The sequence below is a fragment of the Onthophagus taurus genome, chromosome 11 (genome assembly GCF_036711975.1).
Source record: "Onthophagus taurus isolate NC chromosome 11, IU_Otau_3.0, whole genome shotgun sequence".
Taxonomy (NCBI): Eukaryota; Metazoa; Arthropoda; class Insecta; order Coleoptera; family Scarabaeidae; genus Onthophagus; species Onthophagus taurus.
Window position 1 is genome coordinate 34,734,356 of NC_091976.1, and position 15,570 is coordinate 34,749,925.

The following is a 15,570-nucleotide window of genomic DNA, read 5'->3' on the forward strand; positions in this document are numbered from 1 at the left end:
AGAAATTTAATGAAAACGAAAATTACTTAGTTATACATTTAATTTTTTTTAATAACATCTTATTTCTAGGAATATTTTCTAATAACAAAAAATAATATAAACTCTTCTTATCCATCAATACTGATTCTTTCATATTTTAACATAATCTTTATCTAAACTTTATTTATATACGGTAACGGGTGCATCACAGAGAAAAAAAGTGCTGAAATATCAATTCTTTTTTAAACGACTCCTCTTAAAGCTTGACTAGAAATTGTGTTACTCTCCATCCATTTTTCTAAATCGGGTGGAATCTCCGGCCGAGTTTTCCCTCGATATTCTGGGTCATTTTTCGAAAGAATCATTTCTTGCATAATTTCTTCTGCGTTACAATTAATCAATCGCGTTTTAGTCATGACAATCGCATTAATAAAACGATCCCCAGGTGAAATAAATCTGTGTTCCATATAAATATTTTGATCGTCCCAATAAGTAACCTACAAAAAAAATAAATATATTGGTGTTAAATGGGTTGCTTATATTTCCAAATTACCTTTGACGTCAAAATGTATTTATGAAACAACTTTACGAATCTTCTATATCTTATTGTTGTGGCCCCCATAACCAATCCACCTCCTTTGCTTTTAATACACCTATACAAACCGGTCCGTTCGTAAAAATCAACACGTGCAAAATCCAACTCTCGCATATATCTCGCATTGTTCATGTGAAATAACAATGTATCGATGTCGGAAGTAACACAAATTCCTAAAAGAATTAATTATTATTAAAAATTATTTTTTTTGAAACATAACTTTATTATTTATACATTAAATTTCATTTAAAATGTAATATATGTACAGGATGTCCCAATTTCGATGTCCGCATAGGCTATCTCCGAAACTAAAAGAGATAGAAAAAAAGTAGCTTACATGTCATGATCTCGTTTTTTGAGAAAATGTTAATGCCGAAAACTCCGAACAGCTATCGTCTTTTGTTTTCGCCCTATCGGCAAAAACTGAAAATTTTGCGAAAACGACATTCGCAAATATCTCACTTATTATCAAAGATGGAGTATTATAAATAAAACATTATATGGGCTACTTTTTACGAAGAATTCAGTGGCGTAGGTAGAATTTTTTTCCCATCTTTTATTTTCGAGATTTTAGACGTAACTTTATTTTTTTAAATGGAAACCATAGTTGGCTATGACTTAAAATAATTTGTTATTTTCTTCTGATAACAAATATATATAGTTTGTAGGGTATATTTCTTATGGTTATTGAATAATTAACAAAAATTCATTTTGTTCTGTCTAAAACTAATGTATGTATTTAAAAGTTAATGTTGCTATGGTGATAACCATACATACTATGATGGAACATAATGTATCAAATAATTGCCAAAGTTTGTATTTAAAAATTCGATATCAACTCTGGCATTATGTGCTGGAATTATGCACCAGCGTGTTAAGTGTCAAAGTATAACAAAACTGAATAAAACTTTACAATGAATTTCGAAAATTATGAAAAATGTAACATGATGGAATGCTATATGTTATCAGATAACAATACGACGTTAGCCGCGGAATTTTATTTCACAAGATATCCAGAAAGAAGACAACCGCACGTAAGAACCTTCAGCCGGTCAGCAGAAAATTTAATAGATATTTGGTCCTTCCCCAAACCACATACAAAAACATACCAAAATGACCTGCAAGAGAAATTGCAACAAGACGTCTGACCCAAAAGACGCTGTTCCCGAATATGAAAGAAAAATAAGTATAAACCATACAAAGCGGGGCTAACTCATTATCTACGTGCCGGAGATGTCAATCGAAGATTAGAATTTTGTAGATGATATTTAAAAAAATTAAATAATCTGCTGTTTGTTCAAAATGTAATCTGGACCGATGAAGTCTCTGAGTGTTCAAAGAAGATTGGGGTTCAATGTATGGTGTGCCCTTTTAGATAATAGAATTTTGGCATATAGTGTCTACCATAAAAACTTAAACTCAGGGAAATACCTCAATATATTAAGGCAGCACATTGAGCCTTTGGACGACAATTTGCCACTAAATATGTCTCAAATGATATATTTTCAATATGACGAAGCACCAGCACATAATGCCAGAGTTGTTAGTGAATTTTTAAATACTACTACAAACTCAAGGACAGTAGAATCTAACAGGACTGCTACATCCATTGTTGTGACAGCCTACCAGCAAACTACGTCACACCATTTTCCACGCCTAGCTGTTGTTATAGTCTATGCGTTTGCTGTGTGTTTTTAGAGGTTATATCCTAGACGTATTCATATTAGTTTTGAAGTTTTATGTTTTTAGACGTATTAATGTCTATCATATAACCTCTAAAAACATAGACAGTTATCAGGCGTGGCAAATAGTGTGACGTAGAGTGCGGGCAACCAACCCGTAGTCGACTACAAAAATACAATGGATGTAGCAGTCCTGTTAGATTCTACTGTCCTTGCTACAAACTTTGGCAATAATTGGAAACAATGCTTTCCCTCATGGTATGGTTATCACCATAACAACATTAAGTTTTAAATACATACAATAGTTTTAGAATGAACAAACAAATTGATACATTATATTCCATCATAGTATGTATGGTTATCACCATAGCAACATTAACTTTTAAATACATACATTAGATTTAGATGGAACAAAATGAATTTTTGTTAATTATTCAATAACTATAAGAAATATACCCCACAAACTATATATATTTGTTATCAGAAGAAAATAACAAATTATTTTAAGTCATAGCCAACTATGGTTTCCATTTAAAAAAATAAAGTTACGTCTAAAATCTCGAAAATAAAAGATGGGAAAAAAATTCTACCTACGCCACTGAATTCTTCGTAAAAAGTTGCCCATATAATGTTTTATTTATAATACTCCATCTTTGATAATAAGTGAGATATTCGCGATTGTCGTTTTTGCAAAATTTTCAGTTTTTGCCGATAGGGTGAAAACAAAAGACGATAGCTGTTCGGAGTTTTCGGCATTAGCATTTTCTCGAAAAACGGGATCATGACATGTAAGCTACTTTTTTTCTATCTCTTTTAGTTTCGGAGATAGCCTATGCGGACATCGAAATTGGGACACCTGTACAAAAATATATTTCCAAAGAAACAAATTACTTTGTCCCACATAAAATATAACATGTCTACATGTTTCTGATTGTAGGTCTAATGTTAATTCTAGTGCCAGTGGTAGGTAGCATTAGTTTTTATTGGACTAAAACTAGAACTATCATTTAAACTAACACGAGACCTAGAACAAGAATCATTCGAGTTAAGCCGCACGTCTCTCTTCTTAGCGATTAAAAACTCATAATAATTCAAAAACGCGAGAGGTCGTGTCCCTTGTAGAATTTTATTGAGATAATATTTTATTTGAGGGGTATGTCAAAGTCATCTAGTATGCGGAGGGTTAAATTAATTATAATTATTGTTGATTTTTAGAGATTTTGCTTGGGAAACCTTATAAAATACAAATCAAAAAATATCTCGTAATTTAATTAAAAACCACGTTACCAGCTACGTGTATCTAATGTAAACAAAAGGGGAAAATATTTATAAAAATGTTTATCTTTCGATTTAATTAGAACTTAATATTATCGTTTCTAAACGAACAAGTAGTAGCAAGGTCTGCTGCGTTTACAAATTTTTGCCTTTAATTTTGCTTTATTTAAATTTTCATCATTCCCTCGATTAAATGTCCGTGAAGTTCTTGGCCAAAAAATTAACATAACTCAGTTACACGTCTGTGTTATAAATGTATAGTATCATCATTAACATCAATCGACCTTTGAATTTCTTAATAAACCATAAAATCTTAATAGAAATTAAAATTAACTCACCTCTAACTGTTGCTTCATCCAAAACGTGAATTTTCGTTTTAAACCTGGCTAAAATTACACTTAAACAAATCCTTAAGAAATAATGCAGTTCGAATAACCCATAAAGAATGAGGATGAGGGCACAAACACCAACCAATGCAAAGCAAAAGACCATATTTTCTTTTAAACTTTAACACTCAATACTATCACAGCCGAATTTTGGAATAAAATCATTCGATTAAATTGTTTTTCAATCGAAAGTGTTGATTCTTGATTTATTCGTTCGGTGTGCAATCGATCGGGACATATTCAGCGTTGAGGGGAACGATTTAAAATAAGAAAACTGCGATCGAAACGATTTCGGCATCGTCTTTGACGATCGTCAGCAGAAATATCGCAAACCGAGCTTGAGTTCATTCGAATATCAATATTTGGTGCGCATGCGATGATTGACTCTTTTCTTCGTCTATTTTCAAAGTTGCGCAATGTAAACAGTTTGTTTAAACAATACTACCTGTAAAAGATTAATTAAAAAAAATCTTAAATTATTATTAAAAAAATAAAATGATTAAAATAATCATCAATATTCGTCAAAATAAACACTAATTTCAATTTTAACACTTCAAAATTAATAAAATGTTGAAAATTCTTGGTAATTTACGAATAGGTTTGCCATCTAAACGTCAAAAATGACGTTTTTAGTATATATTCACATTTATCCATCAAAAATGACAGTTTGTGTCATATTTGACATTTAATCAATACTTTTTCAAAATTATTTAGGAAAATCTCGATAATTAATCAATGTAACGCTATTAAATCTTTGGATAGTTATAAAGAAGATTAAATAAGGTTTTAAGTTTTAATAAAGAACAATTATTGTATTATCCCTTAAAGAATTGATTTTTTATCAAGGTTATGTTAAAAATTTCAATAAATTTAAACCATTACTTTCTTTAAAATACTTTATTTTCAAAATCATTCAAATCCAAAATAAAAAAATATACAAACACAATTTTCTTCTTTACATAGATGTCAATAATGTAAGTTTTTCATTTAATTGCAATTGTGTTTTCAATAGTTGCGACAAAGAAATAACCATTAATAAATCTTTAACGTTACTGTTAAACATCTCAGAGAATTGTTCGTTACTCATATGAGGTATAGAATTAACCAAATCGAGTAACGATCGTCCCACTGCGTTATTGGTGGGGACACGATTAGCTAAAACATCTTCAACGAAAACCAAAACTTGATCTAACAAAACCGTCAATTTTGAGCCAGCTTCAGAAACTTGGGCTAAATCGGACATTGGATGAACAGTTCTGAAGGTTCGTTCTCTAACGTTACCAGCCCCAATCGTTTTTTGACACAATTGTAATCCAAAGACTTCGGGATCATAACAAGTTATCTCAACAGAAACTGGGGTAAACATACATCCTTGTTTTCCACCTGGTACACCTAATGGGACACAAATGTATGCTTTTAAGCCCATTCTAGCACCTTGTAAACTCGTATCAAGCGTAACATGAACCGGATTGTTACATTCCCTTGAATAATACTCGTGGATTACTGAACTATGATTAGTTACTTCATGTCCTGTGGCCCACCAACCAACGATATTTTCGCTCGAGTTAACTTTTCTGTTTAATTCATATACATCCATGGCATAACTAAGTTCCGCTTCAACTTGATCATCATATTCTTTATGAGGTACACAGAAGCAATTTGTTACTTCTACGATGCCTTTATCCGCGGTACCTAAAATAAAAAAATGTTGACGTTTTAATTGTCAAATTTAATGACATGATAGAGGTTATGTAAATACATGCTGCATATAAATAAATGTATGAAGATGATAAAAAGTTTTTAACTTACCAAGTAAAGTACCGATAACACGTTGTGAATCGGCATTTCGTCGTTCGTAAGCATCGACAATTTGAAATAAAACGACCGGATGAACCTTAACCAACAAGTTAAGCGCCATTTTGACGAGTGAAATCAATACAACGCATCCAACATAACGGCGAGAAAATTCCCCATGTCGGTTTAAACTTGGTTATGCCGTAACGTTATTTGAACTCGTTATTAATGTAAAATTAATAGAAAAATTTTGTTAAATAATGTTTATGAGGATGTTGATGAGATAAATGAGGAATGTTAGCGAAAAATATAGTTTTATTTGTCCCCGGTCCTCTCCTAGAGTATTGATGGCTTCGCTCAAAATGGTTTCATTGCCCACCACTACCAAAACTGCCTCTGTGTATGCGTTGTTCTGGTATATCTGCAATGCAGGCGTGCCTCAACGACACCAGTTTGTAGTGAGTGCGGCCGTATTTTTTCCACGAATTACAGGTCTGTTTGAATTACAAATTCTAGACCGAAAATACGACCCCCTCCCGACCCCCCTCGCGTTTTCATTTCAAAATGCGATTGTTTATTGATAGACCCAGATAGATATTCCGGAGTCGCTTTAAAAACGTTTTTCGTATACTTTATGTGTGTTATATGCTATGGTTTGATTGAGACTCAAATATAAACATATGCGTAAGGTGACCTTCGTCGCGTACGTTAAAAAACGAAGGGAAATTAACCAAAAAGAAAAATTTTTTTCTTGTTATCATAAAGATATATTATAGAGGCAAGGAAATGAACTCAACTAATCCTATTATGTCATTTCGCAGGAGGAAAAATGAATAGTGACAGTTCCTCAGAATACACCAGTTCGGAGAGCACCACATCAGATAGTTCTGATTATGAAAGGTTCGAGTCAGTGCAAGCCTGTGGGGTTCGTTTACAATTACCGGAACCGTTGTGCCGCCAAAAGGAGATATTCGACAAGTTTTTTTCATCCCACGCTTGGAACTCCTTAACCGATAACAGCAGGCAACAATTAAGCAGGTTGTTGCCAACGTTCCCCGAAGACGATGAACACGAAAAGTACGTGACCCTACAAAGACTATTAGGAGGTGATTCTTTTAGGTTTTCAAGTCCTTTATTACAATTTCACGAGCGATTAAAAGCGGGGTATTACCGCCCGGAAATCTCCAAAATGAGGTACATGATACGTAAAGCTGAACGTGCCGAAGCTAAACAACGTTACAGGCGGTTTCGTGAACAATTAAAAAACGATGTATTGGAATCTCGACGTTCTTTGTTAAGTGCGGTTAGTTCTGTGCCCCAAATTGAGCCACAAAGTGCGAACGTTTCGTCGTTGTATGTGAGTTCGATTTCTTATAGGACTAAGGTGAGGTATTTTCAAGAATTAGCCACGATTAAATCGAAAATGGATGAAACGGGGTTTTCTTCGGACGATAATTATCCGGACGGGCCCCCGATTCCTTTATCGAGGAAACAGAAACGTCAGTTGAACAGTTTAAGGAATTCATATCCGGGGAACGTGGTTGTTTCAACGATGGCCTCGAAACCGTGTTTAGATTTAGAGAGACATGTCACGGCTCATTATAATCCTTTTTTAATAAACGATGAAATGTACAAAAAATTACTTTTAAGTCATAAAAGATTGAAATTGGACGATGTTTCTTCGCACGAGTATAACACTAAAGGATTAACGATCGGAGATGTAATTAATCGGACGAAATTGTCTTATATTAAAAAGGTTCCGCCTCAACCAATTAAGAGGCGCATGGAGAAGAAGATTAAAAGTAGGAAAAAAATATTAAAAGCAACCCCACAAGTTGTTCGAAGTAAATCGCCGGAAGTTATCACGAAGGCTAATCCATTTTTTGGGTTGAGTTCTCATTCGGAGATCGAATCCGATTCGGATTCGTTGTTGGAAAGGAATTTGTTTAAAAGTAAAAAGTTGTCCCCCGTTTTGCAGGAAAATCATTTTATAAAGTCGCCGGAAAAAGTTTCTAGTCCAATTTTAAACAGTATGAAGAGCCCTTATACGCCTTCTTACGGCAAAATCATTCCAGCCACATTTTCCGATTTGGACGCAATCGGAATGATGAATTTACCAATCGACTTTGAGGACGATTGTTGTATCGATATCTTAGAAACGAATAATCGAGTGGAATTGATGCAAAAAACCCACACAAATTTCTTATCGGTCATCCGAGACTTGATTTGTTCAACTTCCGAGCATCGAATGGATTATAACACGCTAGAGGAACGATTAAAACAATGGCAAGAGAATCCCATTAGCACCTTAAACGATTGGTACAGCTCCGCGGATAATTGGATACAATTATTGAAGTCGGCCGTTGATTTTTTGAGCGGGAACTCGTCCGAATTACCCCCAGATTTCGTGCCGTACATAGAATATAAATCCCAATTAGATATGTATCAATGGATCGGAGCCGGGAGAGATTCGGACACCTCGTTATCATCGTTAGCTAAATATTGGTTGGACCATCGAAACGAATCCAAAAATTTGATCCACATAAAAGAAGAAAAGGAGGAAATCGAAGTTTCCGATCGCTCCCAAACCCCTCCACCCCCTCGATACCCCACAAATTGGAGCGTGCGTCGTGCAGACCCCGAGGAAATTCGAAGTTACCAAGAGCAAGAACGAAAAAGATACGACAACCCACATAAAGCATTTACTTTTCGTTGTAACGGTTACGAAAGCGTTGTGGGGCCTTTAAAAGGGATTTACAGCGCGGGATCTGGCAGTACTAAAGCGAGGGGGCACACGATGTTGAGCGCGGATCGACCCAATTTCGTAACAATTTTATCATTGGTAAGAGACGCAACAGCACGTTTGCCAAATGGCGAAGGAACGCGAGCCGATATTTGCGAATTATTAAAATCGTCCCAGTATATATCTCCGACAGCCCCGGATAGCGTTTTGCAATCGGTGGTGAGCGGGGCTTTAGATCGGATGCACACTCAATTCGATCCTTGCGTTAAATATGACCCAAAAAGAAAAATTTGGATTTATTTGCATCGAAATCGCTCCGAAGAGGATTTTGAGCGGATTCATCAACAATATCAAAACGTGGGAAAAGCACCAAAGAAAATCAACAAAAATAAGACTCCCATTAAAGAGAAAAGTCGAAATTTGAACAAAATTAAAAAAGAATCGACTCCGCCATCTCTCGAAAATAAACAAAAACACCACCAGAAAAATAAATTAAATTCAGATTTAACCTCAAATTCGGAACTAAATAATCCGGGGACTTCAAGTGCTGTTTCGCCGGGAACTTCGCTTCTTCTACCTCAATTAAATAAATTAGCAAAATTAGAATCGAACGAAATTCGAACTCAATCTCCGACGAAAATATCAAAACAAGAGGAAAAAGAAATTAACGACGCCTTACAAACTATCATGCAAATTCCGAGCCCAAAACAAAAAAGTTTGGTTAAAATTATATCGACGCCTACTCAGGGAAAATCTTTAATAATACCAACTTCGAAATCAGAAAATTCAAAAACACCCCAAATTATTCAACAGAAACTTCAACAACAACCGATTAAATTGGAATTAAATGAAAAATCTGATGTTAATAAAGTACAAACAAAAGTGCCGATTTCGGTGCAACAACAAATTTTGCAATCAATCACCGGTCAACAACAAATTCAACAGTTTAAAAACGTCGCGTTAATTCGGAACGTTTCCCAAAAATTGAACACAAATCAAACGATTCAAATTCAAAATACACAACAACAACCAATTCAAGTGAGCACCCCGATTTCTGTAACGAGAAACTCCGAAACGGGGTTACAACAAATCCGGGTACAACAAACCGCTTTGACACCGTCGCAACAACAGCAAATTTTACAAAGTTTAAAACAAAAAGTTGTTCCAGTTCAATCTTCAGTTTTGGGGGGACAACAACAGGTTGTTGTTAAACATAAAGGGATACAGAAAAATGTTGCTTCGGGGACGTCGTTGTTGGGATCAAATCGGATTAATACAGGTTTGTGGAGATTTCTGGGTCTAGTGTTAGTTCAACTTTTTGTTCAATATACCGCTGAATAACAATTAAAACTAGAACTAACACTTGACCTGGAACTGGAAAGACATTCTAGTTTTACACTATCACTAGAACTAACACAAGACCTAGAACTAGAATCATTCGGGTTTAGACTTTACGTGCGAATAAACCCGAATGATTTGAGTTTTAGTTCAATAAAAAATTTAAAATTAATTTTTTTTTGTAGATAACGTTTCGAAATCAATTATTAATAGTAATCAAACCCCTTTGGTGGCTAAAGTGTTAACGAACGCCGCTGGGCAGGTTATTTCCGTTGAGAGTCTTTTAGCTCATCAAAAACAACACGGTTCTTTACCGCAAGGTTAAAATTTTTTCTTTTATATTAACATAAAGATAATTTTAACTTTTTATAGGAACAACGGTTCGTGTTTCTGGCATGAAAGGTTCCCCAACGAACATAATTCAATTAGCTCCCACAAAACAATCTGGAGGAGTAACTCAATTAGTCGGTTCTCAAAATAACATCATAGCAATCACGAATCAACCAAAATTGGTGTTTTCCTCGCAAGCGATGACCAACACAACCGTAACGACGACGAGTACAACGACGAAAAGCAACGCGAAAAGCTTAAAAACGCAAACGGTGACGAAGTTTACCCCAAAAATCGCCCAACAATTAATCAACGCGAAATTTGTGCAAAACGTTGATAATAAATCGAAAATGTTGTTGGGCCAAAACCAATTAAAAACAACACCGAAATCGATCACCGTTACAAATAAATCAATGCCAACTCAAGGAAATACGAACGCTATAAGAATGGTGAACGCCGCGAATTTAAATTTAACGCATATCGGAGGGAAACCCGTTTTATTAGCGTCAAAAGGAGGTTCGTTACAAAATTTACAAGGTCAAAATGTGATCATACAATCGACTTCACCTCAAAACACCAGCTCCGTTAACGTGATTAACCAAGGAAACACTCAGTACGTTTTGGCCCCACAAATTAAAGTACAACAAAGTCCTCAAGTTTTATTGAGTTCTTCAAACGTGAAGGGGAGCGTTCAACAAGTGGGGCAAAGCGGGCAAAGTCAATTGGTGTTGGGAGGACAACAAGTGAGGTTACAAAGCGGTGGTACGTCTAATCAACGAGTTGTACTCGCAAGTCAAGGACAAAGTGGACAAATTGTTGCTCAACAAATTCTTTTACCCGCCGGGTTTCAAGGAACCGCAATTAATATTAAAGCGTTACAAGGGGTTAAAGTTATTCCTATTGCGCAAGCTCAACAAACTGCAAAAGGTAAATGTTAGTAAAATTAGTTTTAATTAATTACTTTAATTGCTTTAATTATTATTAAGAGTTTATTGTATACAGTAATTGTTTACAATTCTTTACATTATTCAAATATTACTTTCACTCTCTACCCTCTTCCTCCATTTCCACGCCCTCGGCTCCTCGGCCCAATCATCCCCTCACCCATCCCTTTGTCTCCTCACCCCCATCACCATTCTCATCCATCGTTTCGCCTCTCCCCCCTCTCCTAAGATCTGCCTTCGGTCCATCTCCTCCTCCCTCAACTCACTGCACCCATTCAGCATGTGTTCTAACGTTTCCCATTCCTCCCTGCACAGCCTACACCACCTCTCCTCATCGGCCATCCAGTATTTGTTGGCTCTCTCCTCGTTTACACAACGGAACCTAGCCACCAACTTTTTCACTTCCTCATCTCTTTCCAATATATAATTATGTCCCTGTATCTTTCGTTATACTTTCCCTCTTTTATTTGTGTCCTTCTTTCCTGTCTCTGCACATCTCGGTCCCTGTCTCTCAACTCCCTCCACATCTCCCTACCCACCCTTCGTCTACTATTTATCTCCGTTACCGAGTAACCCGCTCGTCTATAATAGTTGTCTCTGTGTCCTTTCCCATATCTGACCTTTCCCTCTCTAATTTCCCTCCAACATTCCCCCAGGATCCCGCAGCTTGGCCTCCCTTCTATTCTTTCTTCATATTTCACTGCCCTCCTGCTCGCCTCCACCCTGACCTTATCCACCTTTACCTCTTCCCTCACTATATACCCCGGTGTTTCTCTCGCCACCCCAAGCATCCATCTCCAATATCTAGCCTGCACGTCCTCCAGCGGTCCCTGCTCCCTCCATCCCCATACCTCTGCCCCATACATCATCACACTGCTAACCAGACCTTCAAACATAATCTTCCTCGCTGCCACATTCCTTCCAAAGACTCTCTTCCCCCAACCCCATACTTGTCCCATCACCTTATTCGCCTTTTTTGCCATAGCTATCACATGCGACCCCTCCCTGTTATCCTCCCTAAACACATACCCCAAGTAAGTATACTCCCTAACCTCCTCGATCTCCTTTCCCTCCCATCTCCAGTTTTCTGTTCTTTTTCTCCCACCCTTACAAAACTTCATCATCCTTGTCTTCCCCACATTCACTTCCAGCCCCTTCCCCCTAAAATATCTTTCCAATGTCTTTATCATCTCCTTCATCTCCACCGCTTCTCTCGCCATGACCACGATGTCATCCGCGTATGCTAAAATATGCACCTTTCTACCTCCCACCACCAATCCTCCCATCTGCCCCTTCCCCAATCTTTCCTCCAGGTCCGCCGTATACAGTGCAAACAGACTTGGGCTCAGCGGACATCCCTGCCTCAGTCCCTTCGTCGTCCAGAACACGTCGCTCAGCTTATCTCCCACTTTTATCCTAGCCATCGTCTCCATGTATATTTCCTTCACTCTCGCAATTAGGTGTTCCGTTATCCCCCTCTTATCCAGCTCTCTATCTGCCAAATGCTTCAACACATACACGTTGTCGATTGCTCCCCTTCCCTTCCGAAAGCCTGTCTGCCCATCCGGCAAAATTCCCCCCAACTCGATCTCCTCCTCCAATCTTCCCAGCAGTATCTTCGTGTATACCACCTTGTATGCCGAGTCTAGTAGGTTAATTTCCCTGTAGCTCTCTACACTTCCCTTATTACCCTTTTTATATACTGGGCAAATTACCCCCACTTTCCATCCCTCCGGAATCCCACCCCCTCTCCATACGATATTCATCCCCTCATCCACCCTTGATGCTTCCAACCATGCTTCGTTATGTATCCCATCTTCACCTGGCGCCTTTCCCTTCTTCAATCTCCTAAGCACCGCCTCCATCTCCTCTTCTGCTATCTCCTCTCCCCCATCTCCCTCATATCCTCCCAACCCCGTTAGCCTCGTTTCAACCCCTCCCAATAATCCCATAAAGTAACTCTTCCATTCTGTCATGTGTATTTCGCTGGTTATCGTCTCCTAATTGACGATAAATAATTGTTTTAATTGTAGGTGTACAAAATAGGCAAGTTTTTGCAAGAGTAATGGCGCCAAATATAGTAAGAACAGTACAAGCAACGCCGGAAACTGAAGGAACGGCTCCAACTTCAGAATAAGGTTAAAAAAAATTAAAATTAAGATATCGTGTAGTGTTTACGGTGAGTTGTGGACTAAAAAAAATTAATTAATTACTAAATTAATTGTTGAAATTGGCGATTGTAAATAGTAGGTTTTTTAGTGAATAATTTTTTTTTCTCTAAAAAATGAGAGAAAATGTGGAATTTGTAAATAAATAGTTTATATTTTTATTATCATCATGATTATCTCCTTTTTGGTGTAATATTAAAATCGGATTAATTAATTAATTATTTATATGTTGTGTACAAGTGTAAAGTAAAAAGTAATCTTAAAACGAAAATATGAAACGTTAGTTACATTAATAACAAGAAGTTGTTTTTGTATAAGAAATAAATTAATTGAGACACTTAGAAGGAAAAACACTGTAGCGTATCGTATGGTTTTACCAATTAAATTATAACATATATTTTTTACACAATCACTGAGAAATAAATAAAATAATTTAAGTGAAATGAATAAAATAGCAGTGCGAATCAGCCCCACGAAATGTTCTTATACATTGAAATACAATTCTGTTTCTAGATGAAAATAAAGACAACTATTTTCCTAAATCGTTCTATAATTTTAATTATTGTCAATAACGTAAATTTTCCAACAGCCATCTTACGATTGCTTTGTGAAGCACTGCTAAATTACAGTTTTCTGTATTAAAAATCTAATTTCATTTTTCTTATTATCAAGCAAATTTAGAAGCATTCGCAAAAATCATTTCATCATTTAAATTATGTTTATTAAGATAAGATTGAATATCTACTAACCTTTGATTATATATGATATGGATTGAGCTAACTGAATATATCTACTAACAAAAATGTGGCTCAAGGTGAATAGACGCAGATGGAAAGCGATAATGTGAAAGTGTAACAAAGATAGACATAAAACGGTACTAAACAGACGGGCGCATTCGCACAAAAGTGTCAAACCTCTTCCATTTGACGTTTATCGTTTTGTTGTCACAGCCAGTCACACCGTTATGTTTAAAAATGTATTGTTTCGTGTGCAAAGTTCGCGATAATACAGTTTCACATCACCTGTAAGTATTATAAATAATAAGGAAATTTTATTTTATTTTATTTTTTCATTTATTAATTTTGTTTTAAATTTACCGCCAAAATTAACGCACGCCCATTATATGTCAGTACGCTTCTATGTCTATCTCGGTTCGATCACCTTGCGCAAGCTATCTCTCTCGTTGGCTCAATCCATATTATACAGGTGTATCTGAATGACATGCCCAAACTTCAGGGGGTGTCTTTAGGCAATTTTAAGGGTACTTTGATATATAAACCATGGGCGACTTGGGCTCCCCTAAGGAGCTACACCCCTCCAAAAATGGCGGAAAATTTTGGTTTAATTTTTTTTTCTCAAAAACCATAAACGCTAGGAAAATGAAATTTGGGGAATATGTTTAACTGGTAGTAGGGCACGTTTTCACCCTATTTGTACTTTCAACCTATCCTTCTAAACTACTAAACGTAACCACCCCCTTTACATTTTTACTAAAATTTTTTTATGCAGAGAGTAAATACATTAAAAAAAAAATTACATAGGTAGATGAAAGTATTCTAAAACTTTTTTGTCTCTCTAAAATTTTTCCAAAAACGACTAATTTTTGAGAAAAAAAATAATAAAGTAAACACTGCCCGTTCAACAACGGGGTTGTCGATCAAAAGTTGGAATGAATTTTTAATGAAAAAATCTTAGTAGGCTTTGTAATCTTTGTCAGAAATATTTTTGACGTTTAAATGTCAGTGGTTTTCTTACTATTATTATTGTTTTTCAAATTAATTTATGAATAAAGTTTTACCGCATTTACGCTCGTTCACTCGACGTTTCAAAATTTTAAATAAACCAATAATAATAGTAAGAAAACCACTGACATTTAAACGTCAAAAATATTTCTGACAAAGATTGCTAAGCATGCTAAGATTTTTTCTTTCAAAATTCATTCCAACTTTCGATTAACAACGCTACAGCTTAACATTAGTGTTTACTTAATTAATTTTTTTCTCAGAAACTATTAACTTTTCGAAGAACATCAGAGAGGCAAAAAAGTTTTAGAATATTTTCGTTTATCTAAATAAAATATTTCCAATGTATTTATCATCGTCATAAAAAAGATCTAGACAAAAATTGAACGGGGGTGGTTATGTTTAGTAACTTAGAAGGAAAGATTGAAAGTACAAATAGGCTCGAAACATGCCCTATTATAAGCTAAACATATTTCCCAAATTTCATTTTCTTGGTGTTAATGGTTTTCGGGAAAAATAAAATAAACCAAAATTTTTCGCCATTTTTGAAGGAGCGTAGCTCCGCAGGGGAGTCGAAATCGCTGATAGTTTATA

The 15,570-nt window shown here is 35.8% G+C and overlaps 3 protein-coding genes across 3 annotated transcripts; 1 reads left to right on the forward strand and 2 right to left on the reverse strand.

The window, feature by feature from the left end:
- Window positions 1-22: 22 nt before the first annotated feature.
- Window positions 23-4,362, reverse strand: LOC111414574 (protein THEM6-like). The gene is made up of 3 exons (XM_023045960.2): window positions 3,870-4,362; window positions 533-747; window positions 23-476 (listed from the first exon to the last, which is right to left on the reverse strand). The coding sequence occupies exons 1-3, from the start codon at window positions 4,021-4,023 to the stop codon at window positions 222-224; spliced, it is 624 nt and encodes a 207-aa protein (XP_022901728.1). The 5' UTR covers window positions 4,024-4,362; the 3' UTR covers window positions 23-221.
- Window positions 4,363-4,799: 437 nt separating this feature from the next.
- LOC111414565 (eukaryotic translation initiation factor 3 subunit f1) lies at window positions 4,800-5,863 on the reverse strand. The gene is made up of 2 exons (XM_023045949.2): window positions 5,727-5,863; window positions 4,800-5,609 (listed from the first exon to the last, which is right to left on the reverse strand). The coding sequence occupies exons 1-2, from the start codon at window positions 5,833-5,835 to the stop codon at window positions 4,873-4,875; spliced, it is 846 nt and encodes a 281-aa protein (XP_022901717.1). The 5' UTR covers window positions 5,836-5,863; the 3' UTR covers window positions 4,800-4,872.
- A 191-nt stretch (window positions 5,864-6,054) lies between these two features.
- LOC111414564 (nuclear factor related to kappa-B-binding protein) lies at window positions 6,055-13,776 on the forward strand. Its single transcript, XM_023045948.2, has 5 exons — window positions 6,055-6,203; window positions 6,533-9,733; window positions 9,978-10,112; window positions 10,165-11,049; window positions 13,100-13,776. The coding sequence occupies exons 1-5, from the start codon at window positions 6,059-6,061 to the stop codon at window positions 13,201-13,203; spliced, it is 4,470 nt and encodes a 1,489-aa protein (XP_022901716.2). The 5' UTR covers window positions 6,055-6,058; the 3' UTR covers window positions 13,204-13,776.
- Window positions 13,777-15,570: the final 1,794 nt, after the last annotated feature.